We start from the raw sequence: 26,214 nt of genomic DNA, 5'->3' as shown, positions 1-26,214 counted from the left end.
GGGCACCTGAAGCGGGTTATTTCCGCAGTGTGGAGGCAGCCTAGGACAGGAGGAGCCTTTCCTCTCTCTTCCCTGCTACTTAGAATGGCTCCCTTCCACCCACTTTCTTTGCTGTCCCTCTTCCACAGACACAGAGGAAACGGGAAGTAGCCTCATTACTATGTCTATATGCAACAGGAGCTAAGGTTTGGGGGAACTACAACTCCCAGAATCCCCCAGGGTCACAACTAAGGACAGCAAAGACTTGAGTCTTGTTGGCTGATTCTAAGCAGAGGAGGCCCCCCGGGGGATTCTGGGATGGCAGTCCTGTTTATTCCAGTCACAGTAAGTTAGTTTCACGTAGGTAACAATCTAATTGGTTCAATGGGGCTACTCTAATGGGCAAGAAAACTAGGCCTCTCAGGAAGTGCGCATGCGCCTGACTGAGGCCGCTGAGTTAGGCTACTGTTGGCCCGGCGCATGGAAGTGACGTCACGGATCCCTCGCGCTTCGGCTATGACGCCATCAGCGTGCGCCGAACGTCAGTCGGTGTCTGTCTGTGGCGATGATGGCGGTGCGGGTGAAGCGGGAGCGGGATTCCCGCGCGTCCTCCGGGCGGAGCTCGCTCTCCGCCTCCGCCTCCGCCTCGGGCCGCGCTCCGAAGCAGTCCGGCGGAGGGCCCTCCTGGGGAGCGGCGGTGAGAGTGAAGCGGGAGCCCGAGGAGGACGAGGAGCCCCGGATCAAGCAGGAGCCCCCAGACCCGGAGGAGGAAGAAGGGCAGCTGCAGCCGGAGGAGGAGGAGGAGGAGGAGGAGCAGGAGGAGCCCCCCGGTGCGTCCCAGGAAGAAGGCAGGCCGGGAGGGAGGGAGGGAGGCCGCCCGCCAGCCCCGAAAGGCTGAGGCTGTAGGCTTTAGAAGAGTTCCCTGTTTTAAGTGGATCCGTTTCGTTGTTGGCAAGCGCGGTTTTAATGTAGGACTAGATGTGGTAAGCCGCCTTGGGCCCCAGCCGAGGAGGAGGAGGAAGGCGGAAAGAATGGGCCCTTGGGGTCTGCAGAGGGGCCTGGTGGCCCTTGTGAGGGTGGCTGAGCGGAAGCCCTGGGCCCAGGCCCCCTCCATGTGTCTCAGCCCCTGGCCCAGGCCCCTCTTGGGAAGCTCCTGCCACAACTGTTTTGGCACAGTTTGGCCCAAAGGGGCTACGAGATCATCATCATCATCATCCTCCTGGTTGTATTCCTTACCCGCCTCTCCTCCTGTGTCCAGGTAGTTAAACAGCACAGTTAACACACAAGAAGTACATAAAACACGCCTCTATCAAGCTGCACGATTTCTATGGCAATGTGCAGGACAAGGCTAACAAACTGCCTGGAGAGATGTGTTGGGAGTTGTGTTGGGAGGGAGGTGAATGGGGATTTAAGCGTGTTGGGTGTGTGTTACACTGTTTTTATCGTGTTGTACGCTGCCTTGATCCCGAGGGAGAGGCGGGTAAAATAAGATGTCTCCTCCTGCTCCTGCTCCTGCTCCTCCTGCCTTGTCCTACTAAGGTCCCAGCCGACACGGCCGATCCTAACTTCCTTTTGCTCTCTCCCTCTGTTTCAGTCAAGTACGGCCGCTTTGACCCGGAGGACCGACGCAGCAGGCATTGTCCGTACCTGGACACAATAAACAAGTCAGTATCAGGACGAAAGGCAGCCTCTGGCAGGGCAGGGAACAATCAAGAGAAGCGTTACAGAAAAATAGGCTCAAGCAAAGATTGAGAAAGCAAGTGGCTAGCGGCAAAGAGGCAGAGAGATAAAATGTGCAACTGGATGGCGCATTTTGTTCAGATGTAAAGTTTGTAGATGTTGAAGCTGTAAGGAACCAAAAAACTAGCCGGAGTAATTTAAATATGAACACTGTTTCTGTATTGGATTGTAGCTCAGTTCACCTTTTAAATGGTATGCAGCATGTTATGTTTAACTCGGTACACCTGCATTTTAGTGAGCATTGCAGCATAGAAGGCTGACGATCTTTGAGATTGAGATGCGGCAATAGTTCGCATGTGCTGGATCCACACATCTATGGGGTCACTACTAGCATCAGGAAGGCATTCCATTTATTCGGTCTCTTCCCTTATCTGTGTATAGTGTAACGTAGACAATACTCACTTCTGCTCTCAAATGATGTTGAATAGTGTTGAATTCTAGGGTTTGGCCCTAGTATGACCCTAGTAATGTGATGATGGTTTCCCTCTCTAGGAGCGTTCTGGACTTTGACTTCGAAAAGCTGTGTTCTATCTCGCTTTCTCACATCAATGTCTACGCCTGTTTGGTCTGCGGGAAGTATTTCCAGGGTGAGCCTGCTTTGTTTTACTCAGAAGTCTCACAAACAGAGCTGGCCTCCTGTGTCCTCTTCATCACACTGTCTTGTGTTATCTCTTCCTATTTCCATTTTACAGGTCGGGGCTTGAAATCCCATGCCTACATTCACAGTGTCCAGTTCAGCCACCATGTCTTCCTCAACCTTCACACCCTGAAGTTTTACTGCCTGCCAGACAACTATGAAATCATCGACTCTTCCCTGGAGGATATCACCGTATGTGGCTTTCCCGCTGAAGGGTTTGGGGTTGGTGCTCTGAGAGCGCAGTAGGCGTGCTGCCTGCACTGTTTCTCTGAGGGGCAGTGAGGAGGTGGACCTAGTGCTTCTTTTAATCAGGTTCCCTGGGCTGCTTCTGGTTGCTTCCTCCCCTTCCGCATTTCAGAAGCATTTTCTATGGTGTCAGTGGAAACCATATTTACAAGATAAATTTGTTTTGCTTACAGATCTGAAAGCCTGATTGCTTCTGGTTTTGAAACCAGAGGAGGAGGAGGAGGAGGAGGCTGCTAGAAAATGGGGCGGTTGGGTCCCTGTTCTGTGTCTGTCTGCCCACCCCATCTGTAGATCTTCTAAACTCATAGGGCTGTTTTGCCACATGAAATTCTTTTTAATCTAGAAATATTTGTCTTGTGCTGCTGCATAATGAGAAGGAGGTCCTCTAATATAGGGAAATCAATATAGTGTCCCATGTTGTTTCTGAATCACCGGCACTTCTAACCATTAAATGGAGTAATGGTGATGCTGTTATGTGTTTATAAACTGAAGCTTACAGACCTCAAGATTATGCTTGGAATTATTTGATACTGTTTTGTTGACAGTCCAAAAGGTTTGGGTGCTATTCATATTTGTCCCTCGCAAAGGATTAGGTTGCTCTTCCAGACCATGCAACCAGTCCTGAGCTGAGGTTCTGATTCCTCAGATGTTGGAAGTGAGGCTTGAGATGTCAGCAGCAGGCAGAGCCTCTCCTGCTTACTCTCTCTTTGGTCTTTCTTTCCCACCCACACCTCTCCTCCAGTATGTTCTGAAGCCCACCTTCACCAAACAGCACATTGCTAATTTGGACAAGCAGGCCAAACTGTCTCGGGCCTATGATGGCACCACGTACCTGCCAGGCATTGTGGGACTGAACAACATAAAAGCCAATGACTACGCAAATGCAATTCTTCAGGTACTGTAATGTTTTTGCAATGGAGAGGAGCAAATATTGAGCTGGCTGGAATGGTAACTTGCGCATGTTCTCACAGTTGCTTTAAGCAGGTGGCAGGAATCTACAGGGAGTGAGGCAACTGTATCACTTCCCAGAGCCTTGGAGCAGCTCTTAACAAGCCCTTGAGAAATTGTGCAGTTACTGAGTTGGATGTGGTGGGTGGGGCCCATCTGTATTGATTTCATCTTGATTAAATTCAGTCTGTTATGCTGTGTATTTTCCTTTTCAGTTGTAAAGTGGGGAGGGGGGGCGATACATTGAAACACATGCTTTGCCATTCATCCCTGCTATCTGTGTGCCTAGGCACTCTCCAATGTCCCACCCCTGCGGAACTATTTTCTGGAGGAGGAGAACTACAAAAACATTAAGCGCCCGCCGGGGGACATCATGTTCCTCCTGGTTCAGCGGTTTGGGGAGCTCATGAGGAAGCTGTGGAATCCCCGAAATTTCAAAGCTCACGTCTCTCCCCACGAAATGCTTCAGGCTGTGGTTCTATGCAGCAAGAAGAACTTCCAGATCACCAAGCAAGGTGAGGCAAGGGCAAGAGCTTAGGATGGAGGAGAAGGAAGAAGATGGGTGAAAGCAGTCATCTGGTAGCTTGTGCTGATCTCTTAGAAGACAGGGGAATGTTATACTAGCTGCTTTTACCAGCTGCAGCTTCTCTTGTAGTGGTAAACAAAGTTCTTCAGAAGTTGCCTCATCCTTTCATGACTTCTCACTCTTTGCAGGTGATGGGGTGGATTTCCTTTCCTGGTTCTTGAACGCCCTGCACTCTGCCCTTGGGGGGACAAAGAAGAAGAAAAAGAGTAAGTGAGAAATAGTAGTGGTTCTGGAGTGTTTTATATGCAGCTTTTGGGGTATACAGCCTCCCAAAGCATACTGCAAAATGCTGAAAGCTGTACAGGCTCAGTAAAAGTAGATAAAATAAGGTCACGAAAGATGAGTGTTTAGAAACCACCAGGGTTTTCTTTTAAATATTCTGTAAGTCTTTGCCAAGTGCAGGTGAGCTTCCCTGAGGAGGGCTTCCAAGGCAGAGTGTCACAAGAGAGGAGGCCATGCCTCGTCTTCACTGCCAAGGGCCCAGAGACATTCTGAAGGGCCTCAGTGGGCTTTTTGATGCCCATGTGAGTTTGTGAGGAAAGACGGAGTCCCTCATGTGGCTCCTCTTAACTCAGTCAAAAACATGTAGGCCTGAGCAGCTGCCATCTTACCTAGTTTGTAGTTTTATTACTTTTTCATTTATTACTGTTTGCCATACAGAAGTATTATTTTCTGAGATAGGAAAGAGGTGATTAAAATGAGAATACAGAAAGGGAGAGCAATGAAAGTTCCAGTTTTTTGTTTATTTGTTTGTTTGTTTCTTCTGTGTGTGTTTGCAGCCATCGTGACCGATGTTTTCCAGGGCTCCATGCGGATATTCACCAAGAAATTGCCACACCCCGATCTGGTAGGCATATGGTGGGGCTGCCTCCCTACTTAGAAAAGACATGGCATGGGGGGGATCTTGAGGTGGGAGGACATTAGTGTCAGCTGTACCTAGTATAAAACTTTGGCTTCCTAACAAATACCGATTTGAATTACCTACAGCATGTTCTATTGAGGTTTTTATTAAAAAGTTTATTATCAGTGGCGATATCAGACATCCACAGAGCCTTCAATGTTTTATGAGCTTGGCTGCATGAATTAGCAGCCTCTGCAACCTTTCCTTCTGGAATCTTTTCACATGGGAGTGCTTTTGTTAAGACCTGTCCATCTGCATGCCTGCCCCCTCAACCCCAAGGCAGGGCCAGCTGTTTTCGTTTGGAGGGTCCCTTCTATGTTGATGGTCCTGCTTTGTTACTCTCTTTCAGCCAGCTGAGGAGAAGGAGCAGCTGCTCCAAAATGATGAGTACCAAGAAAAGATGGTGGAATCCACCTTTATGTACCTCACCCTGGACCTCCCCACCGCCCCTCTGTACAAGGATGAGAAGGAGCAGCTCATCATCCCCCAGGTTCCGCTTTTCAACATCCTGGCCAAGTTCAATGGGATCACAGAGAAGGTAGGCAGTCTTTTTTCCTCTGGGTCGTCTACTGGTTTTCTTCATCTCCCCAAAGAGCTTGCAGAGGGATGGTCTCTGGGAGCCACAATTGTTACGGAAAGTCGTGTCGTGATGACTCCCAACTGCCTGCTCTCCTAGTAAAAAAGAAAAGGAAAACTTCATTCCCTAATCCCTAGTTTGTTTCTCATTGTGAAGATTGAGATTTGGCACCAAAGGGCCATTGCATAAAGAATGGCTGTATCAGTCTTGGGATGAAGATTTGTCATGCTAGGTGATAGTCCTGCATTATTTGGCTTAGATTTCCAGGGATGAAATTATATCTCCAAATGCTGCTTTCTGTCCTACAGGAATATAAAACCTACAAAGAGAATTTCCTCAAGCGCTTTCAGCTCACCAAGTTGCCTCCTTACCTCATCTTCTGCATCAAGAGGTTTACTAAGAACAATTTCTTTGTGGAGAAAAACCCCACCATTGTCAATTTCCCCATCACGTAAGTATTGCTTGTTGCCATCACAGAGACACAAGCCACCTCAAACAAAATGGTGGTCCTCGAAGTAGTGATTGATTTTGGCACAGATTCCCACGTTTTGGCCTGGCTTTTTGGCTAACAAAATGTGGAGTTGCCATCATCACAGCCACCCCTCCCCGCTGCAATTGGTGTCTCTCATGGAGCTTTTGTAGGTGGTACAAACAATAGCCCAGACTGCTACTTCCATCAGCTCAGCAGGAAGAGGATCTTTGTGCCAAACATGTTGGGCTGGATGGATGCTTAGCACTGGCCAGCAGACTATTTGGACCCCATAATCTTTGGGAGGGAGGCTCTGGGTGGCCCTGTGCCTGGAGCCTCTGAACCGCTCTCTTTTCCATTGTAGGAATGTGGATCTCCGGGAGTATCTTTCTGAGGAAGTGCAGGCTGTGCATAAGAACACCACCTACGACCTCATCGCAAACATCGTGCATGATGGGAAGCCAGCTGAAGGGGCCTACAGGATTCATGTCTTGCACCATGTGAGTTCTCCATTGGATAGCAGCAGCATCATCTTGGAGATGGCTCTTGCTGCCTTCTGTGATGGGGAAGGGCCTTCATGGTGTTTCACATTCTTGACTCCCAGGAAGTGTGCATCTTTCCTTTGTTACATCTTCCTGTAGTGCACACGGTCTCCTTTCTGAAGCAGTTCACCTCCTGATGCTTCTGGGGGCCTCGGTGGCCCTTGGCTGCTTCTCTGAACATGAGTCTTGAGGTGTTGCACATCTTGGCCTGGATCCATATCCTAGCTAGACTTAACTGCTTGCGCCCTGTTGTCCTCCTTGTTCTACTTTCCCCTGATGTTGCTTTCCTTCTCCGTTGTGGCTCTGGCAGGGCACAGGCAAGTGGTACGAGCTGCAAGATTTGCAAGTGACGGACATCCTCCCCCAAATGATCACACTTTCAGAGGCTTACATTCAGGTGAGTGCTAGAGTTTGTCAGTGGGTAATTGAAGAATTTATTTTGGTAATTCTGTAGCCTTAGTGTGGTTGTATAAACATCAGGGGTAAACTTGGCAGCCTGTATTCGCTGCTAATGTGAGGGGGGGGGGGCTTGTCTTGTTTCTGTAGATCTGGAAAAGACGAGATACCAAGGAAGAGACCAACCAACAAGGGGCTTAAAGGTGAAAGCGGGAGCCTCTGATGGTTAAGGGAGGCAAGATGGCCACAAGGGCACCAACCACCTCTGCTGCAAGGTGAGGATTGTAGACGGGCATCTGCCTGGTGCTGTTCAGTGAAGCTGGTACCCTTTTTGGAGCATACATCCTCTGTTGCTGGTCCTATGCCTTCTGCTATGCTGTGGGTAAAAGGCAACTTCTTGGTAGCCCTTTAGTCTTGGCAGGGTGCCAGTTAGAGAAGTGCCAACAAGAAGGCAGCAACCAGGAGACTTTTTGGGAGCACAGCTGAGCTCCACTTGTGAAAGAAGTCTATTCAAGAAACCTCCATGGGGAAGAGAGAATTGGAGGAGGGTCTGGTGGTCTCCTCCCACATGTTTTGTTGGATATTTCTCCTCTCATGTTTCTGTGCATTAAAGGATGAGTATTTTTGGTTTTCTAATGTTGTCTTACCGCTCTCTGCCCCCCTCCCAAACCACAAGTATGCATTCATCATAGTTTGTCACTTGTAGAGGTAGAAAGTTCAACTGAATTTGGGTACTGTTTTTATATAAAGTTCTAATTTGCTTGACTGTACTAACCACTCAGAAGTTAAGTGTTCCCTGCCTAAATAGTATTAATGAGAGAAGGCTGAAAATGTGATACGCAAACCTACTTGCTCTCTTGATGACCTTCCTCAGCTTGGTATCCCTGCTCACTTGCTCTTTGGTATGCCAGATGAGTTTCCCATCTTTTGCATTCATGTTTAGGCCCAGGTTGGCCTTTTGTTTGATTAGAATTCCTCTTGGATTTGTTTCTTTAATACCCCTAACCTGCATCATTCATGAAATTGACACAGTGAGGAGATGCTGAATGTCTTGTCTTTTGGGGTTGGGGAGGGAAGCAAAACAAACCCAGAAGAGATGAGTGTGTGGTCAGTGTACTGTCTGGTCCTGGCCTTTCTTTCCACATATTCTGTGATATACCACATACAAGGAAAAGATTCAGTGCAGCATCATTTGATGATTGATTTTAATAGTTGAGAAAGTGAGAACCTCCTGTCCCTTTTGTCTCCTTCCCTCTTCCATTGGTCAGTTAGCAGGAAGAATCCAAGTAAGTGGGGGAAAGAGGAGCAGGTCTCTCGCTGAAGGCAGCTAGATCTTCACTTTTATTTTTGGCTACAGCCACACATGAGCCTGGCAGTACTGCACTGCCTGGAAGGAGAAGAACAGGGGAAAAATTAGGCTACAGATGCCAAGGGTAAGGCACATACCTCTTAAGATCTACTATAAAATGAGATTGCTCTAAGTGCCTGAAAACATTTGTATTAAAAGAAAGGTCAGTGTGGAATCTAGCAGCACCTTTAACTGGTTTAGTTTAGCATGGACTTTCATGGATTTCAACCCATTTCTTCTATCCACTTACTTCCTACAGTCCTATCAATGCATCTGAAGAAGTGGATTGAAACCCACAGAAGCTCCTGCTAAAATAAATCAGTTTTAGAGGTGCTGCCAGATTCCTCCCACTCCTCCCTTTTTATGCTAAAAGAGAACACAGCAGTCTCTCTTCACAACTAGAAATGTCTGGTTTTCTCAAAGTGTTGGGAACCCTTGGTGTGAATCCTAGATGGGTGAGAATCATTGATGCTTGGGACTTGCTCAGCATGAAAAAATGCACATGGGGTGCTTTATGTGAAAAACAGACAATATTCTGTGGAGAAAATGCTGTTTTCTGTGGATTAAAACCATGCTCATTTATGCATATAATAAGTCCTGAATTGTGAACAGCCTTGGAAAATTGCAGTTTTAAATAACTTTCTTGCAATGAGGAGAAGAATGATAAAATGATGAATTCTTGCTTGTGAGAATGGAATTTGCAAAGCTGTACCTCTCTGCCTGTGAGGGAAGAGGGGCGGATGAGGAGAAGTCAAGTGCTCTCACCTTGCATTGTTCAGCAGCCCTCAAGCTGGAGCACCAGAACATGGGGCCCTGGGCACAGGCTGCGGCTTCCGGAAAGTGTTTCTCGGCTGCACAAGCACCCAGTTCCTGTTGGCAAAGACAAAGGAGGAAGAAAGAGGTGCTGATTGACCCCTGGCCTTGTATATGCCCTTTGTGTTATAGACTCTGCAGCCTCTTCACACCAGATCCACTCTGCCCAGCATCTGCAGGACTATCAGCCTGGAGTCTCCATAAGAAGACACATGGAGATTCTCAGGTGGTTAAAATAACAAGAAGATCAAGGATTCCCCTTCCTTTCTGCCTCTGTAGCTAAAATTACATAATAGATGAATGCTCAAGTTCTAGAAGCATCATTCAACTCCATATTTTCCTTTACACAGACTGCTTTATCTATCATCAGACATACTGTGCATTTGACAATTTCCCATGTTGGAATTTGCTTCTGCCAACTGACTGTCTGCTGGGGATAAGTAATGAATGTGGAAATTGGAGCAGCCAGGCCTAGGCAAAGTATGCAGTACCAAGGCCAAGGAAGAACTGAGTTCCTGGTGGCTCACCCCACTGGCTTGAGCCATAGCCAGTTCTACCCATGGAAAGTTGCACATCACGCACATGTCCTCCTGGTTCTTCTTCTCTCACCACTTACCTCTCAAGAAATCACTTGAGGACCAGTTTACTGTACTTTGAAAAGTTACAGACACTTCCCAAATTCTACATTCCGAGTAAGAACAGATTGGAAGAGCTGGACCTGCAGCTGAGGAGAACAACTTTGAAAGCTACGGTCTGTTGACAGCAAAGTCTTCATACCTGGCAGATCATCTGGGAATCCCATGGCTTTGGAAGCAGCGTAAATAGGTTGGGTTGATGCTGATAGATGAAGCTTTTGCACTGAAAAAGAGTAGGGAGAGAAGGAAGCATCATCTGGCACTGAGCATCAGAGAAATGAACTTCCCTTCCCTTTGAGGCACCTCTGCAGATAAAGTGTTTGCTAAATCGACCATAAGAATATCCTACTGCTGTGGCTGGTATAGGTGGCATCATAAACAAGCAGAAATTTGGCATGATCTTTCCCGCATGTACACTCCTCATACAAAGCAATCTAATGCCACCTATTGCTCTGCCTAGATGGATGGGCGCTGGTGGCTCTAGAAAACCCTAAGTATTATGCTGGCTGCAGCATTTTTGTGTGCTTCAAATTGCCTGTCAATTTCATAGGGTTTTCTCAGACAAGGAATCCTCAGAATTGGTTTTTCAAGTTCCTTCCTCTGAAACATTGCCTACAGCTCTTGGTGTTTGTTGGCGGTCTCCAAGGGCTAACCAGAGCTGACCCTGCTTAGCTTTCGAGACCAGACAGGATTTTGTGCCTTCAGGGAATTTAGGCATACAGCGTAGTAGCAATTAACTTCTCCTAGCACAGTATCTCTATCCCAAATGGGGTACTGTAGCCCCCAACAGACTTGGCCAACATAGCCAATGCTGAGAGATGCTGGGAGGTGCAGTCCAACAACTTCCAAGGGGCCTCAGGATTTGTACCGCTGACATCTACATATAATTCACTGTGCCCTTGGATCAGAGGATGAGGCGAAAGCTGTGGCAGTGTAAAGCAGGGACCCCCGGACAAGTGGGCCACTCGCTCACCTCTTCCCAGTCCAGGAAGGTGCTGCTGCAGGCTGCAAGCAAGGCTCCTTCCAGTTCAGCCTGGGTGCTGTTGGCCTGGATAGCCCCCTTCACTTGGCCGCTGATGGTGAGGCAGGCTTGGCATCTGTCCCTCGCGAGAGAGAGCGGGACAACTGCTGGAGGGATTTCTGCAGTGAAGGAGCATAACATTTTGGGGAAGGGAAGGTTACAATAGTACTTCCCACATCTACAGCTTGTGGAGAAGCAGCCTAGAAAGACCACCTTGACTCTACAGCATGTACCTGGGCCACAGTTTTCGTCTGTGACACACATGAGCAGCATCCCACAGAGCAATTGTGGCCCCAGCTTGGCCACAATCATGTCCACAATGGTCACGGTATATTTCTCCATTAGGCACTGGCACATTCCCCCAATGGCCACAGGCATGATGCGGCAAAGCTGGCCCATAGCCTTGCCAATGGTAGCCTAAAAGAAGAGAGCAAGAGCCCAGTGGGCAATGTTAGTAGCCAGTCCTCTGTATTTCATGGACAAGAGCTTGATGGGCTCCAAAGGTGGTTGAAAACAGCTGCCCTTCTGAGCATAGATGCTTGGTTGGCCCTCTTTCATGCACAGTGTTTTGTTGCTTACAGAATGTATCTGTCTTTGCCCAGAGAAGAAGCAGAGCACTGCGGGTGCATGGGACTGAAGATACCCCATGGGGCAGCAGCCTTTAGAGCCACCCCTGTTGTGTCTCTTCCCAGCAACCAGCAGTTCAGACATGGACCCAAGACAAGGGAGTGGAGGTGCTCAAGCCCTCCCTCAAATAATGCTTAAGGGAGCCTAGGATTCCATGGAGCCAAACTTCCCTCTGCCTTAACAGTGGACTGACACGTACTATACCTTTGGGATGAGAGATTCGAGCCTTCCTACAAAGGACCTGCACAGCCAGCACATGGGAAGGGGGATCGGCCACTCCTCCCCAGGGCTCCCCTAGAAGAAGAAAGACCCCTGTCAACACAAAGAGTCTGGCCCTGTTGATGCTGAAGACATATCAGACCAAGCCCAGCAGTTTCATCTCATTTTAACTGCTTTGCCTCCATCCTACAGAATACTGGGATTTGGAGTTTGGGGAAGGGGGCTTCGAATTCACTACTTTAGAGCCCTAGTTCAGTGGTTCTTAAACTTTATTTGTCCAGATGTTTTAGATGTACGTTTCCAGGATTCCTGACTATCAACTATGTGGGCTGCACCTTAGTGGCACTGGTCTCAAATTTCTAGAATATCTGTCACTTGTTGTCCTCCCCATTTGTCCATCAGTTGGCCTTGCTGGCTGCCTGCTCGCTGCCCCTTCCTGGCCAGGATGCTCTGTGTCTCCGTCATGCACTTGCCCACTGCAGTCCTTCTGTAGCAGATACAGAAAAAGGGCTTCCTATGCCCAGGGCCCTCCCAGCCTCAGCTCCTGCGTGGTCAGTGATCCCCTGATGTGCCAGGACAGAGCATGAGTGCCAGGGAGAGGGAGGTGGCATTACCTGGCTCTGGCTGTGGGGCAACGAGAGAGCTTTGCCTTGCCGGGGCAGAAGGAGCCCTCTGATCTCCGGAAGGAGCACGTCAAAGGCATCCTCCTTGCCCCCCGATGGGTCAGACTGACAGAGGCCCAACTTTGCACAGATGGTGCTGGGATTCTGAAAGGCAGAGGAGGTCAGGCTGAAAAAATGTACCACTGAATGGAATCCCAAGGGCCATATACTCCACCCTCACAGATTCAGGAAACCCACAGCGAAAGCACCCCTGAGAAGAGGGCAACCAAGCTCTGCTTAAACACCTTCAGTGAAGGAGAGTCCAACATCTCTCAAGGGAGTCCTCACCTTCTGGAGGTGAACAGCCCTCACATTCTGGAGGTTCTCCTTCCTAATGTTGAGCCAAAGTTTCCTTCTACTTTAAACCCACCATTTTGGGTGCCACCCTCAGAGGCAGTGGAAAAACAAGCTCACTCCATCTTCCACCTGACAGCCCTTTAGATACTTGAAGATGGCTCTCATATAAGCCCCCACTCTTCCTTTCTCCAGGCTAAAAGACCCATCTCCCCAACCATTCCTCATAGGGCTTGAGAGGCAGCCCAGCTCTGTGCCAAGGAGGGGCAGGTGCCAATCCCCAGGGGGCCTCTCCAGCAAAACCCCCATAGACATGAATGGGAGCTGGATTATGCCTATACGCTGCCCTTCCCTTGTAGATCTCTCCCAAATGAACCCCAGGCCTGGCTCAGCCTCAATAGAGTGATGGTTCTTGGGGGCAGAGAGCCGGCCACTTGTGTAAGGCAATGGCCACTTGCCATCTGTCCTTCCAAGACGGCAATGATTTGGGCATAGTAGGTGTCCACCAGAGACTGGCAGCGTGGGACCAAGGTCTGCAGAGGGAAGCTCTTGCACTCGTCCTCCAGGTACTTCTGGATGGCTTTCTGTGGAGGGAAAAGCAGGTGTGAGGGAAGTGGATCCCAAGGAAGGAGAAGATAAGACCCTCCGTGGGGTTTCTTCCCTCTGCTGATCCCCCCTCGGGCTCCCTCTCTCACCTTGAAGGATGACTCCTTGGCCATGCGGATGAGGATGGCAACGACCTGTTTGCAGTCCGCACAGGTGTCCTCCTGGAAGAGAAGGGGGAAGCCTAGAAACATGGTTGCCTGGCTCTTTGGTAGAAGAGACCCACCATACATGATAGTCTAAATCCGTTCCCCAAATAAAGCCAAGCCTGAAGCCTGCTTTGCTCCTTGCTTCCACTCTGTCCTCCTAGCAGCTTTTCCGCAGGAGTCGACAGCTCTTTTCTGCTAGGAAGCAACCACTTATCTACTTATGAATCTGCCTTAATTTATTTGACAAGAGGGCAGTCCTGTGGCTCATTCATGTGCCCAGATCAAGCCCAGCCTAGCGCAAGAGCTTTTACACCATCATTCCTGCTTCCTCATGGAGTTTGCGCTGCCAAAATTGGTCCCACTTCACAAGCATTTTCACTAAGATGGCCTGAGAAACATTGTCATCAAAGTGCTTTAAAACCTTTGAGTTGGAATCCTCTTGTTTCATGCCAACTAAAGGAGAGCCATTCAGGTGTTGACATGTAGTTAAATCCAATGGATCCCATCACTTTACTCTAGTTGGAATTAACAATATATGCTTTGGCTTTTAACTACTTTCCCACCTACTTTTTCCCCAATTGCACATTCTCAGTTTTCAAACTGCACAATTTCCCCCCAAATGCACCTTTTTGCATCTAATTGCTACACTAAAAAAAGTAGTTTTGCTTCACCCCAACTCTGTGCCTCAGCCTCACATGCAGCTGAAACAGTCGCCTGTTTTTGGACTACAATTGCCAAGAATCCTCCAAACAGTGTGGGATCCATGGAGGAGTCTCTAAACCTGGCTTTAGACAAAGTGAGAGAGAGGGAGGCTGTACCTTGGTGGCTGGGTCCCATCCAACCTGCATGCAGTGCTCCAGGGCCCCACACTGGATAGCCGTCAGGAGGTTGCTGCACCAGTATGTGGCCCCTTTGGTGCATCCGTTCTCTGCAGGGCTCCAAGTTGCAATGGCTGGAGAGGAAAGGCAGCACAGCTGTAGTCAGTGAGGTTGCAATGGGGAAGGAGAAGAGGAGTGCTTGAAGGTTGGTCTTGGTTTTGGATCAATATGGAATCACAGAGTGCTACCACAGAACCATATGGCTGGAAAGGAGTCCTTAGGGCCAGCTCTCCCAGCCCTGGCTAAGCCCCAACAAAATGGGGTGGTGAAGAAATCAAGGCAGGACATGGAAGGAGGGCCACTCAGCTCCCTTCTTTATCAGTCGGGCAACAAACCCATTCCTCTAAGATCCTTATTTTAAAGGAGCTATCCCAGGCGTCAATGCTATCCCTACATCTGTTTTGTACCTTGTACCTAAAATGCAGAGAAATGGATTCACTGCTGCATGGACATCTGAGACACCACTGATCAGGACATGGCCTTTTCCAGTAAATTCACTGGGCAGCCACGGCCAATTCCCGCCTGCCCAGGTGGCCATCATGGAGGGGATGCTAAAAACTGGCTCTTTAAGAGGCCAAAAGCCAAAGCAGAAGGAAGAGGAGAAGGAAGAGAGGCATCTGTTCCTTTGGTGGCAACTCAGGTGGCACTCAGGGGCACCACTCAGGGAAGGAGGAATGTGCCTTTTCTCACCTGTTTGCTCAGCTCTTGAGCGCTGCCTCTTTAGGAGGCCAGCTGGAGAAGGAGATGGCACTGGGCCCACCAAAACTCCGTCATCACACTCCTCCTGGGATTTGGCACCTACTCCAACAGGCACCCACTTCCTCCAAAAATCTCTAGCAGCCAAATGCCTCTTCCCCTCCTTTTCCCTCTCAGCAACCCTGTGAGGTAGGATTAGCCTGGGGAATGCTGGCTGGCCCAAGGAGGCCACCCAAGACGCTTTGGGGCTGGTTGGTCACCCGGCCCTTTAACCCCAAGCCCCACACACTCTCAGGTGTTTCCAAAGACACAGAACCCAGGACCGTGGGCATCAGATATGTGTAGTATTGGCTCTTTGGGGGCTTTGGCCAGGACAGTGAGTAGGTTAAAGCACCCCCTTCCTGTGCAGTCAACAATGCCTAATCCCATGCATTTTGCTCAGTCATCCAAATAATGGTGTATATAACTGCAGTGTTAAAAAGTGCATGAAACCAGGACTAGCATACCATGGCAGAAGCATGGGGCCCCTGGCCAGTGAGTGCCTTGGAGGATTTGCACCAACGGCACCGTTGGCAGCCCAGCCAAGGAGAAAAGCATCACCACAGAGCCCACCTTCTGGAGAAGGCTAGTGGAGTTCTTCCTTTCATTCAGGATGGGAGCAACACAGATGACCTCTCTATCACTCCCCCTTGATAAATGGCCATTGGTTTCAGGGTCAGACTAGGACTCCAGGAGACCTGGTTTATAACCTCTTCTCAGCTACAGAAACCCCTGGGTGACTTTAGGGGAGTCCCACTCTCAGCCCAAGAGGAAGGCAAACCTTCAGAGAATCTGGTGAAGAAAAGCCATGGGGAGGCTTGCCATAAGCCACATAAGAAGTCTTATTGGAGGCGCATAACCGTCCAGCATCAGGAGCAGTACCCAGCCTGTGCCAGGTGGCATTGGCGGCAAGCCCTGGGATTTGGGGAAGAAGCTCCCGTCGTACGGACATGCATTCCCTTCTATGCTTACCTGGACCACTGCCCGAGAGCAGACTGAGAAGGAGCAGCTGCCACATGGTGGGGTGCGGGTGCGAATGCTGTATGTTGGTGTGCAGACACTCCCCATTCGAGTCCTTTTTATAGTTCTGCTGGAGAAGGAAGGTGGGGCTGCAAGTCCAGCCACTGGAGAGGCCCAGCAGTTGCCGCCCAGCCAGAGGCACCAGGATCCTCCTGGCATCTTCAGCCTTTTGCCCATAAACTCCTACCTGGCTTTCCCTTGGGAACGTGGGTCTGGAACATTGGAGGTCTGCATGAGGGTGGCGTTGGGGATGCCCTGCCCTGTGTGTGGTGACTGCACAGTTGTGATGCTACTGCTTTCCAGTCACAGTTCACACTCCGTCCCCTTGCACTGGGCAAGCGGACTGAGCCCTATCCCCAAAACGCATACCTGTACTGTCTACCTTTCTATCTCCCATATCATCTCAGGGGAGCACGCAATAAAACGCTGTAATTATGCACACAGAGAGGGTGAGGAATAATCTCAACTGGCAAATTTGGTTCAGCACTTGGCAAAGATGAAGACTTGTAAAAAAGAAAACAAAAGGAGAGGTTGATAAAAAACACGTTTCATGCTTTGAATGTAGGTTGGCACAGGCCCCTGTATTTTTGGGATCTCATTTGGGGCAGTGGCCATTGGGACTGCCATGATAAGGGGCTGTGCTTCAAAATGGACCCCTGCCCCATTGCCAGACCCCCTTCCCCCAGATGGACCCATGGCTTCTGTGGTGGTAGTGGTAGTGGGGGGCTGAAGCCGGCAAAGGGGACCAGGGCTGATGGCTGGGGTGTGTGTGATGTGTTTGTGTGTGTTCACAGGTGTGCATTCCAGGCCCAGGGGTGGCTGTTGTTGTGGGGCAGAGGGCTGGCTCCCTCCCTTCCCACCAGGTGGGTCCCATTGTGCCTCTGTGTTCTTGCCTCTCCTTGAGCTGAGTGGAGCTCTCGAACCTGGGCCTCTGCAGCTGAGCAAACAAGGGCTGAATGGAACCATTGAGGCTCTGCTGGGAGGAAGAGGGCCAGGCGGAAGCTCCCTCTTTCTTCCCCCTGGGATGGGCATCCAGGGCCTGGCTCTGTTGGCAGCAGGGACCCAAGGGCACTTGAGGGGAAAGGGGCCCTCGAGTCTCCTCCTCTCGCCATGCCTTCAAGCGGCCCTTGAACCATAGAATCTGGTCTCCTGCCAGGGAAGATGAGTGAACATCACTAGAGAGGCAGGCGGAGTCCCTCTTTCCTCTTGGCATGTGGCACAAACACACACAAAGGCAGGGATGCCCACTCCAGGGCAGCATGGCCACTTGTGCTTTTTCCCTGCAGCACTTCCAGCATGGAGGCCCAAAGCAGCATCGTCAGGCCCAGCGTGGCAAAGGCTTTGAGCGTTGGACTAGGGCTCTGGAGGCCAGGGTTCGAATTCTGGCTCAGCAATGGAAACCCATGGGGCAGCTTGGGTGAGTCACACTCTCTCGGCCTCCTCAGGAGAAGGCCACGGGGAGCTTTCTCGGAGCAAGTATGGCCTGGGAGCGGCTTGGAGGCAGACAACAGCAGCAACAGTCAACAACAACAACACGCCGCTCTGCGAGCCAGACTGTGTAGCTTCAGAGGGAGGCCATGAGGGCAAAAGCCCCACCCTTGGGCCGCCTTGGAGCTCTGCAGATGGGAAGCGACTCAAAGGCACAACAACGACAACAACAACTGTGCCTAGAAAGGGAGCAGCGCCAGCCCTCCCAGGAAGGGTCCTTCCCACTCTCTGGCTGCATCCGCACTACGGAACTGAATGCGTTTTGACGCCGCTTTAACTGCCAGGGCTCCATCCTCCAGAAACCTTGGGGCGTGCAGCCTGGCGTGGCGCCGGAGTTCTCTGGCAGCGAAATACAGCTTCCTATTGGCCCATCCGAAGGTGAGGGCGGGGCTAAGTGCAGCCAATGGGAGGAGGCGACGCGAGCCGTTGCGTGAGGCCCCGCCCCGAAGGGAGTCTGCGCGTGCGCAGTGGGGCCGGCGCCTCAACGGAGCTCCGCGGCGGCGGTTACTAAGCGAGAGGCGGCCGGCGGCCGATGCTTCCTCCGGGCGAGGAGGCTCCCGGATCCCAGCCGCCGCCGCCGCCGCCATGGTCTCGTGGCTCCTCTGCCGCGGAGTGGAGTGAGTCCGGAGGCCCCGGGAACTACCGCTCCCAGCATCCCCAAACCCCAGTGGCCCTTGGGAGTTGTAGTCCGGGGGGCCTTGGAGGGCGGCGGGCTTCTCTGGGGCTGCTCTTCCCGGACGCCTCCCACAGGGCCCTCCCTCCCTCCCTCCCTGGGGGACCCCACTCGGCCCTCTCTAGTGCCGCCACAAACTACAGTTCCCAGGATCCCCTGGCCTTGAGCCAGGCAGTGAAAGCGGCGTCAAAGTGGGGTTGTTCCTCCGGTGCGGACTCAGCCATAGGCGTGACTGTCTGCATCCACACTGGAGAGATAACCCGCTTTGGCACCGCTTTAACTCTTTCTGGCTCAAGGCTGTGGAATTCATCGTGTGCCGTATTGTCTGTTATGTAGTCTATAGGAGACACAGGCTGCATCTTCTGATGGGGAGGGCCTCCTCTGTGTTTCCCTTGGCCATGCCCTCCATTTCTCCGGAAGGCCCTGGGCCTCGGTGCCCCTGGGGCCATGAACCTCCCTGTGCCCAGGGGCTTTGGGGGGCCTGCAGCTGCCCTGGACGGGGCTCTGGGTCCGCAGTGGGGCTGGATTGTCTATGGAGAAGCAGCCTCCCAGGCCAGTGCTCTCTGGGTTTAATCCGTAGTGGTACAAAGTGCCAAAGCTACTCGGGAGGAAAGAGCGCAGCACCACGGAGAGCGCCTCTGGACTTGGGAGCAAAGCCTGGAGCGGATGTGCTGCTGCTGCTGCTGCTGCTGCTGCTGCTGCCTCTCTGACCCAGAGGCGCCAGGGGCCCAGATCACACCCAAAACAGGGAGGCGGCGGAGGAGCCGGTTCGGCTGGTCTGTGCCTGCCTGGCCTCCTGCAGGCGAGAGAGGCTCCTTGGCCAGTGCCTGAGCATCGTCTCCCAGGGAGGACAGCCAGCCCTGCAGTGTGGGCTGCGGCCCCTTTCCCCTGACTCTCCCCAGGGGACCCCCCTTCAGGAGGGCAGGAGCCAGCGCCTGCCTGCCTTCCTTCCTTCCTTCCTTTTCCCCTCCCGTGTGGTGGGCAGCCATGGCCCTGGAGGCCGTGAAGACCAAGGCTCTGCGCCACGCCAAGCAGTGCGGCCTCTGGCTCCTGGCCGGACTCTACCGCTGCTGGCCCCAGTGCCTGACCCCTCCTTTCCGTTACAGGCTGCTGTTCGGGATGCTCTACCCGGCCTATGCCTCCTACAAGGCCGTGAAGACCAAGAACATCCGGGAATACGTAAGTTGCGGAGGGGACGATGCCAAGGGGCAGTTGGCATCTCAGCGGGGCAGAGGGAGTCAGGCCGCTTCTGGACCTCTCCTGCAGCCCTTGGAGGCAGATGAGGAGGCGGGAGAGAGGCTGGGGCTTCCATTCCTTTAAGCTGAAAGCTTTTACTTTAACAAGATACTTTAGAAATCGTACTTCCATTTAGAATTAATGCCTCCCTTTGGGGAAGTTACAAACTCCTTTTGTTTCCTTGGTGTAACCGAACACAAAGTTACTATCGTTCTACTTTTAGCTTTGCGTATTTTGTCTGCTTAAAAAAAGTCTCCATTCTCCTTTTCTTCACCTCCCATAAAAAGCAAGGTTGCCAAGTGTGTTGTATAAATGAGGCCATGCTGGGCCTACTGGGACTGTATGTCTGGGAAGCTGGCTCTGAAGGAGATCTCCAGGAGACCTCAGGCTCATCTGCAAGGATAAATCCCCCCAAATCCCCCCCAGGATTGCTGCGTCCTCTTCATGTGACGCAGGGCCATACTCTTAGCAAACTTGTTAGGTCAGTGTCCGTAGGAAAGACGATTCTCCCTTAATCGCACCCCAGACCTAAAGTAAAACCTTGGGATGTCTGCTGCCAGGTTTTGCATTGCAAAGCAAGAACTGGGAAAGGGGCAGTAATGGTGGCAGGATCCCTTTGATGCTTCCCTGCCTCTTTGTCAGGTGCGCTGGATGATGTACTGGATTGTGTTTGCCCTCTTCATGGCCACTGAGATGATCACAGACACCTTCATTTCCTGGTGAGTCTCCCCCATCCTCTGCCTATTGTTCTTATCATCTGCTTTCGCCATTAATTTGCAACTGTCATGGAATTCAGGGCTTCCCACTGAAAGGATTGGCCAGAAATAACTGGCCTTTGATAGAGTGGCCAGTGGGTTACCTTTGAGTCAGAAACCCAATAGCTGGGTGCAGTTAGGAAATGAGCAAAATCTGGGTCACTGATGCCTCTTGGTTCACCTGCTACTTAAATGTATGACTATTGTGTTTCTCAAGCCAGTGAATCTCCCCTTAGTCAAACTGCTTGTACTCTGTATTTGCCAGGAATTGGGACGGTACCAATGTTGGCCTTAATCGTCAAACACACAAACACACACCGCACATTTTGCTTAGCCCTCTCCTTGCAATGTACTTAGGAGGTAGGTTAGTCTGACAGAGAGAGAGAAAGGCCCAATTGCCCCCGCTGCTGCCGCCATTCTCCAACCGAATGGGAGGAACTGTACCCAGCCCTTTGTGCGCTTTCTGCAAATGAGCTCCAATCTGCTCTGCTGGCATAGCAAAGGCAACTCCTCCAGGGGCTCCTAGGTAACTTGGGTCTGGCATGAATGATCCAACAAGGGCATCAACCTCTTGCCCTCTTGCCTGGGCTGAGCTCAGGTTTGTCTTTCTACCTGGCTTGGCCCAGGGTCAAACCATTGCTCCACAGCTAATTGCCAGCTGCCAGGCTGCTGCAGGGAAACTGGCTCCACGCTGTGCTAGCAGTGCTAGAAAATTACAGCCCTTGGTGGTTTTACTCTTGGCTTCTGCCATGCCTGGCAGGAGTGTTTGCCACCCCCTTGGGCTCTTCCACGTTTTATTCATGTTACAGCCTGGAATAAAATTTAGTTAATTGGCAACCTTGTCGGCTGATGCACCAAAATTCTCAGCATTGTGAATGTACAAAAGATGTTTCCACTGAGCGAAAATGTACTGACACTTTTTGGTTGCATATCAATAGTTTTGCATTAATGGCAGGAAAAGGAATAATCATTTTGAATAAACTAGTTCCAAAACAGAGATGATCTACTTTAAGTGTTTTGAAGCATGGGCACAGGCCCCAGCCCCCCCTGTCCTCACGGGTCTGCTTTTTCCAATGGGCAGGTTCCCCTTCTACTATGAGATCAAGATGGCATTTGTTGTGTGGCTGCTTTCGCCTTACACAAGAGGAGCCAGCCTACTCTACCGCAAGTTCATACACCCCACTTTGTCCCGTAAGGAAAAGGTAAAGGGCCTCTCCCCACATCCAGCCTACGTCTGTCCTCCCTGGCCTTGAGCCTTTCTCAGCTGGCTTTGCAGGCTGTGCTCGCTTCCTCTCTGAGGAGCAGCCAGAAACAACGTGTGGCAGAGAGGGGGAAGGAGTAAAGGGTCCTAGTGGGTGAGCTCTTTGTGCACTGGTCACTCGGTTGCCCCTTGGGATGCAGAGAGCAGACTGCCTGACATGGGTCACTGCCATGTCAGTGGAGATGGAGATTTGCTCCAGGCTGGACTAAACTATCCAAGGGGTTGAATTCTAGTTGCAATAGGGATTCAGCCCCCCAGAGAGCTCCCTTGTCCTTCGATGCGAGGCCTCTTTGATCCGCTTCCCTCCACCACTCTCCCTCTTTTTCTGTCCAGGAAATCGATGAGTTCATCCTCCAGGCCAAAGAGCGTGGCTACGAGACCCTGGTGAGCTTTGGGAAGAAAAGCCTCAATGTTGCTGCCACAGCTGCTGTCCAGGCTGCCACAAAGGTAACGCCATGTTTTCTCTGCCTCCCGAGCTCTTGGCAGGGGCAGGGTGCTGGTTGTGGGTGTTCAGGGATAGGGCAGCATGGAGCTGGTGGAGGGGGAGATGTTTCTCCTGCTGCCACCATGTTTCCAGGCAGAGTCTGTGGTGCCCTGAAGCTGCCAGTGGTCCAGCCAGACCCCCAGGTCAGTGCTCCATGGGTGGGTCATGTCAGCCAGGGTGGCTGCCCACACATCCATCCATGCAGGGCCTCAAGGGCCTTGTTAGTAGCCAGCTAGAACCAGGGAGGTTCTCCCGAGGACGATTGGCTGTTCCTGTTTTCCCAATTGCCGCCTGCCCAATGTTCCCTTGTGACCTAGGGAGGAGAGCAGCCAGGTGGCCCAGTTACTGAAACCAGTTGGGCAGGCTGGCGCTTGACACTGGATGCCTCTGTGAGAGGAGGCACATTGTGGGCATGGGGAGCCTGAAAAGGCTTGGGAATGAATGGGGCCCTAGAGTGGGGAGGGGGTCTCGCTGATGGAGCCTTTCCTGTATGCTTGGGGAGGGGTCTGCGTGCTCCAGGGCTGCACCTCCCCTCTTCTCCTCACATTGCCAACCTCCTTTGTTTTTGTTTTAAGTCTTTTCCTTACCTGCCTGTAAGGTTTCTGATCCTCTACAGTGTAATTGGGGCCTAATTCCGACTGCTTGTCAATCGGTGGCTTGTTCTCCTCAAGAAACATTTCAGAAAGCAACGAAGGGGGCTTCTCCTGTATTCCTGAGTGACCCCCCATCTTTTTCTCTGGGCAGTTAGTTCCTCTGGAACCCGCATCCTTTCCTCTGGGCTTTGCAGGCACGATTCAGTTTATAGGTTATGAGGTTGCCCTTCCAACAGTCTCCTCTTCCCGCATTCTCCTGTCAGAGTCAAGGGGCCCTGGCCGGACGTCTCCGGAGCTTCAGCATGCAGGATTTGCACTCTGTCCCGGACTCCACTCCTGTGCATTTCTCCGACCCACTCTACCTGGAGGATGAGCTGCACCGGAGGCCAATCGGTAAGAGAGCTGTGGAGCCACCACCCACTGGATCTGCTGGCTGCTCAGGGCAGCGGGAGAGGCTTTTAAAGGGGCTCTTGGTGTCTGTGTGTTTGGGGGGGGGGAGTAAAGTTGGTCTGGGTAAAGTTGGGTTGGGCAGCTTTTGGGGGTTGAGGGGGACACATGCGTTCCAGTGCTTGCCCATTTTCTCATGCAAATGCCCTGGTACTTTTCCTGCCTGGGAGGGTATAGACTAGACCATCTAGTCCACCCCCCTCCCCCTGTGCTGCTGCTGCAGGGGTCTGCCGGGGTCTGCAGCTAAAGTGCCCCAGTGCAGTGGACAACAACCTCCAGCAAAGAAGAGGATGTTGCCTTCCTTTTTCTAATCTGTGACCTTTGCCAAGGGGCCTGGTTTGGCCTTTAACATTCATTTGCATATATATATATGTGTGTGTGTGTGTGTGAAAATAAAAATGCAAGAAAATAACAACAACCACAATAATAAAGTGATGTGGCTCTCTTCCTCTCAGCTTTGGCCATTTTCAGCCAATTTGAGGGGAAGTAGTTCTGGCAGGTTCTCAAGGTATATGCATGGATTAAGGGAGCAAGACGATTATATCTTGCAGTGGTTTTGAACCATTTTGGAACTGCTGGTTTTTTGAGACAAAATGTTGCCAACAACAACAACAATAATAATGGTGAAGGAGGTGGGTGGGCCTTGGTGTGTGAATACCCGCTCTCTGCAGTCGCTCCCCTGACCTCCAGCCAAGAGGCTCAGCCTGGTCTGTTTTCCCTGCAGGACGCAGGGCCTCTTCCCAGCCGCCAGACGACAAAGACGAGGAATTCTGGTCCGACTCTGAGCTCTCCGCCAGCCCCAGGCGTCCAGCCAATGACCCTGCGCCCTCCAAGCCACTGGCCAGGAGCCAGAGCCTCCATGTAGTGAAGAGGAAGCCCCCTGTCAAAGAGGTGAGACCCCCGCAGGCCAGGTGGGAAGCTCCTCTCCTTTCTCCTGCCTTGCCCTTTGAAGGCTAGGATTGCAGAGCTGGAGGGGGACCCCAAGGGACATCTAGTCTAACCCTCAGCAATGCTGGAAGCCTGCAATGAGGCAGAGGAGAAGCAGACCCTGTCACCTTATGCGAGGGTCAGTGTAGACACAGCCACAGTTGCCACTGGATGAGGAGGCAGGCGCCTTGCCTCTGGGCCACCGCCACTCACTCCCTGCCTGCCTCCTCACACGGAGCATGAGCAGCACCACTGCCGGGGTCTGCCATGGAATAGGGCCATTTAGGCAGCTTTTCCCATAGGTCTTGAGGAGGACCCCCTTCTCAGATGGCTCTTTCCACCAGAGGTTTTTGCTGGGACCTCCATTTCTCCTCTTGTAACAACATGCTTGCGAGAGAGCAGCCCTTGAGCATTACCAGATGCTGGAATTCCCCCTTTCCTTTCCTGCAGGGCTCCACGCGGTCGATGCGCACCCGGCCCAGGAAGAAGGTGCCTGCGCAGGAGATCTAGGCCGCCTGTAGAGAAGCAGCGTTAACACATGTCTGGGACCTGTTTTCAGAGCTGGGAATGCCCTTTGGGTCTTTTGTTTAAAAGTTTGTTGCCGGTTTTGTTGGTGGAGGGAAGCCCTTGTGGCAAGCGGTTCCCCCGGTCTCTCTGGCCTCTTGGAACCTCCTCCTCCGGGAGGAGAAGACCCAGCAGGCTTCCCAGGGGCCAGGCTGCCCAGCCCAGACCACGGTGCCTTTCATCGGACCGGCTTTTCCGTGTCCTCCCTCAGGTTCCAAGCGCACTGAGCCATTAAAACGACTTGCCTTTTCAGAGAGCAGGAAAAGCCCAAGGACTGGCTTTGCTCCCTCGAAGGAACCCTCCCTGCCCCTGGTTTTGGGGTGCAGCCGATGGGAAGCCAAAGAGAAAACGGAGGGCCTCTGGCCCCTTCCAGACGATCCCATTCCCCCCGTGTCTGTCTCTGGGAACACTAGCCTGGCTCCTGCTTGAAGACCCTCCATGACTGAGACACCAAGTGCCTTTCTAATGTTCTTTTAAATAAACGCATTTTCTCTTGTAGCGCAGCTTTGGGTGCTTGACTGGGAGAGGGCTATTTACGTGCCTTTAATTTCCTTCACGGTCCCTTCATAGCAAACACTGTGTCACCAGGTCAGCGAAAGCAGGGAAAGGTAGCGTTGCCATAACTGTCAACCTCCAAACTGGGACAGAGGTTAAAAAAAAATGTAGGACAAAATTTAGCCACAAATGGAGGACACACACAAAAATTTACTGGTTTAAGAAAGTATTACAGTAATATAAACACATGTTTCTTAGTCATGCTCAAAATGGAAGACATTTTGGCATTATTCCTAGACAGATGGCAGAAATGTTCTTCCCTTTCTGGCCATTCCAAAACACACATTGAAGATGGCTTTACTGAGCATGGCCATCTCTTGCCATGGCTTGGCGTGGCTGTGCGCATTGAACATGACCATGTCCAGGTGGTTTCACAAGACCTGGGTTTGCCCTGGTGTCTTGCCCCAAGTGTCCTTCTCAGAAGTGTGTACTTGCTCGAGGGACCTTGGTTTTCCTTCACTGCGCATGAGTTTGTGAAAGCCAGAGCCACTCTCATTGGCCATCCTCAGAGGCTGATGGATATCCATATCGTCGTCATCGCCATCATTGTCAAAGGAAGGCAGACTTGTTAGCATTCAGAGCACACTTGCCATGGCCACCGCCTCCCATCATCCCCAGACCATGCAGAGGAATCCCCAGAATGGGTGATGGGAGCTGTAGTCTGAGGACCCTCGCTGGCTCCGGGGGGCCTTGGGGGACCCTTCCCATCATCCTCCTCCCGTGGCGGCGGGGAGTGCTGGGCCTTGCAGTCGGAGCCCCTTTTTAGCGCCTGAGGAGCCAGCTTTTGACAGCCAGGGGTGACGTCACCAGGGTGACGTCAGCGAGGGGCCCCGCCCTCCCCCCAACAGCCCTGGCTCCGATGAGAGAGTTGTCTCAAGGCCCCGCCCGTCCGTGACGCTCCGCAAGAGGCGGGTCGAAGCGCGCGCGCGCAGCTTCAGCCACCCAATGAGCGAACAGGAGCGCTCCCCGTGCAGCCAATGGGGAGGCGCCGTGGTCGTGAGCGAACGCGCCTGCGCGGTGTGAGACCCTCTGACTCCGTGGGCGTGGCCTGCCTGCCTGCGAGCGCCCCGCCCCCTGGGGCCTTCGGCCTCTTGACAGCTCTTGGCTCCTCCCCCGGGCGGCGGCAGAGAGCAGGAGGAAGGCGCCAGGGCTCCGGGGCGCGTGCAGAGGGCTGGCCGGGCGGAAGCGGAGGCGGCGGCGGCGGCG

At 51.9% G+C, this 26,214-nt stretch overlaps 3 protein-coding genes across 5 annotated transcripts; 2 read left to right on the top strand and 1 right to left on the bottom strand.

Moving 5' to 3' along the window:
- The first annotated feature begins 510 nt into the window (after positions 1 to 510).
- Positions 511 to 7,657, top strand: LOC149306628 (ubiquitin carboxyl-terminal hydrolase 39-like). Its single transcript, XM_089537741.1, has 13 exons — positions 511 to 809; positions 1,574 to 1,643; positions 2,212 to 2,306; positions 2,412 to 2,548; positions 3,345 to 3,497; positions 3,840 to 4,065; positions 4,265 to 4,342; positions 4,916 to 4,983; positions 5,387 to 5,575; positions 5,923 to 6,065; positions 6,448 to 6,583; positions 6,936 to 7,022; positions 7,172 to 7,657. Exons 1-13 carry the CDS (start codon positions 545 to 547, stop codon positions 7,220 to 7,222), a joined length of 1,698 nt encoding a protein of 565 aa, XP_089393867.1. The 5' UTR covers positions 511 to 544; the 3' UTR covers positions 7,223 to 7,657.
- A 551-nt stretch (positions 7,658 to 8,208) lies between these two features.
- SFTPB (surfactant protein B) lies at positions 8,209 to 16,074 on the bottom strand. Of its 2 annotated transcripts, none has more exons than XM_089537743.1 (11): positions 15,978 to 16,074; positions 14,211 to 14,344; positions 13,336 to 13,407; positions 13,099 to 13,224; positions 12,299 to 12,451; positions 11,670 to 11,759; positions 11,072 to 11,255; positions 10,791 to 10,957; positions 9,960 to 10,040; positions 9,135 to 9,239; positions 8,209 to 8,408 (listed from the first exon to the last, which is right to left on the bottom strand). In XM_089537743.1, exons 1-11 carry the CDS (start codon positions 16,021 to 16,023, stop codon positions 8,373 to 8,375), a joined length of 1,194 nt encoding a protein of 397 aa, XP_089393869.1. In that variant the 5' UTR covers positions 16,024 to 16,074; the 3' UTR covers positions 8,209 to 8,372. The 2 variants fall into 2 exon arrangements, with proteins under 2 accessions (XP_089393869.1, XP_089393868.1); XM_089537742.1 differs by lacking the exon at positions 15,978 to 16,074 and adding an exon at positions 14,685 to 14,823.
- A 1,885-nt stretch (positions 16,075 to 17,959) lies between these two features.
- Positions 17,960 to 24,956, top strand: LOC149306626 (receptor expression-enhancing protein 4-like). 2 transcript variants are annotated; one of them, XM_089537749.1, is made up of 8 exons: positions 17,960 to 18,130; positions 19,293 to 19,365; positions 20,065 to 20,141; positions 21,259 to 21,379; positions 21,772 to 21,885; positions 22,779 to 22,908; positions 23,687 to 23,853; positions 24,340 to 24,956. In XM_089537749.1, exons 1-8 carry the CDS (start codon positions 18,099 to 18,101, stop codon positions 24,397 to 24,399), a joined length of 774 nt encoding a protein of 257 aa, XP_089393875.1. In that variant the 5' UTR covers positions 17,960 to 18,098; the 3' UTR covers positions 24,400 to 24,956. The 2 variants fall into 2 exon arrangements, with proteins under 2 accessions (XP_089393875.1, XP_089393876.1); XM_089537750.1 differs by lacking the exon at positions 17,960 to 18,130 and having other exon boundaries at positions 19,110 to 19,365.
- Positions 24,957 to 26,214: the final 1,258 nt, after the last annotated feature.

Source organism: Sceloporus occidentalis, unplaced genomic scaffold, assembly GCF_023333645.1.
Source record: "Sceloporus occidentalis isolate IW3139 unplaced genomic scaffold, rSceOcc1.0.p SCAF_9, whole genome shotgun sequence".
Taxonomy (NCBI): domain Eukaryota; kingdom Metazoa; phylum Chordata; class Lepidosauria; order Squamata; family Phrynosomatidae; genus Sceloporus; species Sceloporus occidentalis.
Note: the sequence above shows the minus strand (reverse complement) of the source record. Positions and strands in the feature narration are given on the sequence as shown.